The following is a 5,000-nucleotide window of genomic DNA, read 5'->3' as shown; positions in this document are numbered from 1 at the left end:
CTGGACCATCGCGGCAGTCATATATATATATATATATATATATATATATATATATATATATATATATATATATATATATATATATATATATATATATATATATATATACATACATATATATGATATATATATGATATATATTATATATGTATGATATATATTACATATGTATATTATATATATAATATATATTATATATATATATATGATATAGATTTTTTTTTTTTCAAGTGCCCTGTCCTACAAGGACGTTGGCGATCATGGATTTTCCATGATTTTCTTGGCAATTTAGAGCGGTGGTTTGCCGTTGCCTTCCGCCCGGTGTTTTTATCGAGTCACTATCTCATTTACCCGGCACTGACTTGAGCTGGCTTGGCCACCCAGTGGCTAGGCAGGCAATCGAGGTGAAGTTCCTTGCCCAAGGGAACAACGCGGCAGTCGGTGACTCGAACCCTCGAACTCAGATTGCCGTCGTGACAGTCTTGAGTCCGATGCTCTAACCACTCGGCCACCGCGGCCTATATGATATAGATATTATATATATTATATATATATGATATAGATATTATATATATATGATATAGATATTATATATATTATATATATATTATATATATATTGTAAGGTTCAAACCCAGCTTAAGGCCAGATAATGTCCGTGGAGGAGGAGCCCGGAATACTCCTGTGAGGCTTAGGGACCAAGTATGAAGGGAAAAAAAGGGGAAATAGATCAACTATTGCTTCCACAGATACTATTGACTGGGAGTGCTTTACAACAATTAGAGTCGTAAAAATAACAAAATGAATGATAAGCAAGAAGTTAAGAACAGTAGTAGAAGTAGAAGCAGTAGTAGCAGAAGCACAGGCAGAAATAAAACACACTAAAGCACGATGACAGGTAAGCAATAGTTAAAACAGCACTAAAATCTTAATTGAAATCGTAAAAGACAAAGGTTGCGTAAAAGCAAAAGTAAAAGCGAGTATATAAAACGATAACAAGTAAGCAGTAGTTAGAACGGTACTAAACTTGACTGAAATCGTAAAAGGAAAGGATTCAATAAAAGCTGAGACTAAAAGCAGAAGTAAAAGCAATAGAAGCCGTAAAAGTAGAAATAAACACAGATATAGAACATGTAAAAACAATAAAATACGGTTAAATAATGGATAAAAGTTAAAAAAAAAACACACAGCTCACTAAAATCGTCATTGAAAGAAGGTAAAAGTACAATGAACTTGGCAGTGACTGAAATCGGGTCCTTGAATAGGCTGAGCAGAACTGACATAGAAACGTAACATTGACATGTTACTGAATAGTGTTACTATAGGGAAATGTAGCGTATGCATTTTTTATCCATACCATTCCAAACAATACAAGTTATATAGAGACAAATGCTGTTCTCTCAAACCGGGGAAATCCCTTGGTCGCAAAAACCTCTATCGCGAGTGGAATCCTCCAGCTTATGGCGCGCTGTTGACTCGCCGTTCACTGGCTAACCGCGCTTCCCATCATACCCGTGACACAACGCGTGTGGTTTGCTGTGTATGTGTACCACGTGCCTATGGGTGCTTATATATATGTATATATGTGTATAATGGTTGTATATATATGTGTGAATGTGTATATACAACTGTATATATACACATTATGTGTATACACATACACACACACACACACACACACACACACACACACACACACACACACACACACACACACACACACACACACACACACACACACACACACACACACACACACACACACACACACACACACACACATATATATATATATATATATATATATATATATATATATATATATATATATATATATATATATACATATACATATACATACATGCACACACACACACACACACACACACACACACACACACACACACACACACACACATGGATTCAATACAACAAAGTATGTGTGTGTGTGTGTGTGTGTGTATATATATATATATATATATATATATATATATATATATATATATATATATATATATATATATATATATATATATGCATGTATGTATATATATATATATATATATATATATATATATATATATATATATATATATATATATACATATATATGTATATATATATTTTTTTTTCATAACCATAATAGATATTGTTCTTATTTTTGTTATCTCTTTGTTATGATTATGTGTATACACCTTACGTAATGATATCATAGAAGCTTGATGTAAAAATCACCAACAGATATCGGCTTACATGTCTGAGATTCAATAATAAGCTCATAGATACAAGTATATACATTGAGTGTAAGTGTTGATCATGCGCGGGTGTGTATGTGGACAGAGGAAGATCTTGGTGTGTGTGTGTGTGTGTGTGTGTGTGTGTGTGTGTGTGTGTGTGTGTGTGTGTGTGTGTGTGTGTGTGTGTGTGTGTGTGTGTGTGTGTGTGTGTGTATTAATTCGTGTATTCGTCTGCTTATATTCATGTATTTACCACCTGAGCTTTTTTATGCAAATATACAATTCTTGAGGAAATTCAAACCATTCTAATATATTCGTTCCTCCTCTCCCCTCTCTACCCCTCTCCCCATTCCCTCACCATACCCCACCATACCCCCACCATACCCCACCATACACAGCAACCTTTCATACAACCATCTCTCACACTTACAAGATGGGACGTTTAGTGGCCTTTCTAGCCTCCTCTCCTTGTAAGTAACCTAAGTAATCTAGCGTGTTATGTATAAGTGGTATAAGTATGTGTGGACTGGGAGAGAAGAAGGATGAGAGAACGCTTAGGGTTAAGGGAGGATGAGGATAAAGGATTATGGGTAAGATGTGAGTTAAGGGAAAGGGAGGTGGGATTAGGAGTGAATGAATGAAAGGATAGGCAAATGGAAAGAGAAGAGAGAGAGGAAGAGAGGGAGGGAGGAGGGAAGGGAGGGAGGGAGGGAGGGAGGGAGGGAGGAGAAGAAAGAGAGAGGGAGAGGGAGAGGGGAGGGGGAGGGAGGGAGAGGGAGAGAGGGAGGGAGGGAGGGAGTCAGGAAGGGAAGTGAGGGAGAGAGAGAGAGACAGAGAGAAAGAAGAAAACGGAAAAGAGAGAGAGAGCAAAAGAGAACAAAAGATAAAACAAAAATAAATAAATAAACAGATATATATATAGAGAAAAAAAAAACACTAAAGACATCGAAAAAAAAAGAAAAAAAAATCAAAATAAATAAATAAACAAAACAAACAAACACACCAAACTAAAATAAGCTCGCATCCCCTCCCCCCTCCCCCCACCCCCCACCCCTTTTTCAGAGACGTGAGGCGGAACCAAGTTGCAGTTATGGGCCGCAGACTCTTCTCGGGCCTTCTGAAACTCGACCATCTGTGAGTCTGGCGTCTGTTTCGACTACGTTCTCTGTTTTTGCTTTCAGAAATCTTTTTTTTCTTTCTCTCATTAGTCTAATCGAAATCGACTGATTTGTTACTTTTATAAAAAAAAATTTCCACGTATTTTTTTTTTTTTTTTTTTTTTTGGTCTTATTATCGTCGTGTTTCTTAATGTTAATATTTTTTATGTGTTTATGCATTAATATCATTCATATTTAAGGATTTATGCATTTTAAGGTATTCCATCAATATAAATATTTAAAAACATTTTTCTTATTTTTCTTCTTCTTCTTCATCTTTTCTTTCTTTCTATTTTTTTTCTCTCTTTTTAGCTAAAACTCTTTGGGATCATATTTAGAAACGCAATTAGCATCTGACACCAATCAGATAATAGTATTGTGCGAACAACTTGATAGCAACACAGAAGTTGCACGGGAACCAATCTCCTTGATAATGGGAAAGGGTTTCCGGCCAAATTTAGCAGATGGTGACTATGTGCAATTGACGTGGGAGTGCTGTGGGCGTGTGCATGCAATTTCATTCTATATATAAATAAAACAGAATGATATATGAGATATAAGATAAAGCGTAACCAATTGCATTGAGCTGTAATGTGATTTGGTATTTTGCTCTTAAGATTGTTAGATTAAATTAATTATCATTGAAATGACTAAATAAAAAGAGGATTCTATATTTAGCCAAGTTCGGGTGAGAGTGTAGTAATTCAAGAAGCAGCTGTAATGAGTAATGATTTAAAAAAATTAATACACTAAACATCAAAGATCATATAGCACTATGATAAAGCATTGTGTTGAAAAAAGTAAAACTGAGTTAACGATTAGGATGAGTGGACAGAAGAGGGGGATAAAGAAGAGAAGGAAGAGGAAAGGAGAAGAAGAAAAAATGCATAATTAGATGAGTCGATGGCAGGGCTTATCCCCTACATTGGGCTTCAATCCCCGTCTCCTATGCCTTAGCCTCCCCCTCCCCCCCAACAACGAGAAGGGATGGGGGGAAGGACTGTAAAATAATTAAGACAAATGTACAATGGGTGTGAATGAATGGATGAAAATGAATGAAAATCTTCACGGTGCAAGAGGTGTATTTTGATCTGTTTTCTTTTATTTTCGTCTTAAATACATGTTTGTTGTATATCCGATGAAGTGAAAATCGGCCACATATATTGTATGGTAAAAAATTCAATTTTTATTCATACCTTTTCTGCAGACTGTGATATATTCAAATCTCATAATGCAGATTTTTGCGTGTAGGTGCATATTAAACTACAGTAGATACAAGAGTGAGATAAGCAGACATCCAACGTTGGGAGGAGCTATTTATTCCACGAAACAGTTTGGAAAGTTGAGGATTTTTTATCTAGATAAAGAGGAGCCGAATGTTAGTTGGTCTGTCAGTTTACGGTCGGATGCTGACAGTGGGTGTGTCTCTGTTCTATTTTTTCTTCTTTTTTCTGTCTCTTTGGCCGTTTCTGTCGGTTTGTCTGTCTGTCGCTATCTGTCTGCCGTCTCTCTCTCTCTCTCTCTCTCACTCACTCACTCTCTCTCTCTCTCTCTCTCTCTCTCTCTCTCTCTCTCTCTCTCTCTCTCTCTCTCTCTCTCTCTCTCTC

General features: G+C 36.1%; 1 protein-coding gene across 1 annotated transcript in view; it reads left to right on the top strand.

Annotated features, from left to right (window-relative positions):
* Positions 1 to 3,304: 3,304 nt before the first annotated feature.
* LOC119580541 (G-protein coupled receptor GRL101-like) overlaps positions 3,305 to 5,000 on the top strand; it is a 34,239-nt gene continuing 32,543 nt past the window's right edge. The window contains exon 1 of the mRNA XM_037928659.1: positions 3,305 to 3,370. Coding sequence (XP_037784587.1) covers positions 3,327 to 3,370 — 44 coding nt within the window. The 5' untranslated portion in view covers positions 3,305 to 3,326. The remainder of the gene's footprint in view (positions 3,371 to 5,000) is intronic.

The sequence above is a fragment of the Penaeus monodon genome, chromosome 14, assembly GCF_015228065.2.
Source record: "Penaeus monodon isolate SGIC_2016 chromosome 14, NSTDA_Pmon_1, whole genome shotgun sequence".
In the NCBI taxonomy this organism is placed as follows: Eukaryota; Metazoa; Arthropoda; class Malacostraca; order Decapoda; family Penaeidae; genus Penaeus; species Penaeus monodon.
Note: the sequence above shows the minus strand (reverse complement) of the source record. Positions and strands in the feature narration are given on the sequence as shown.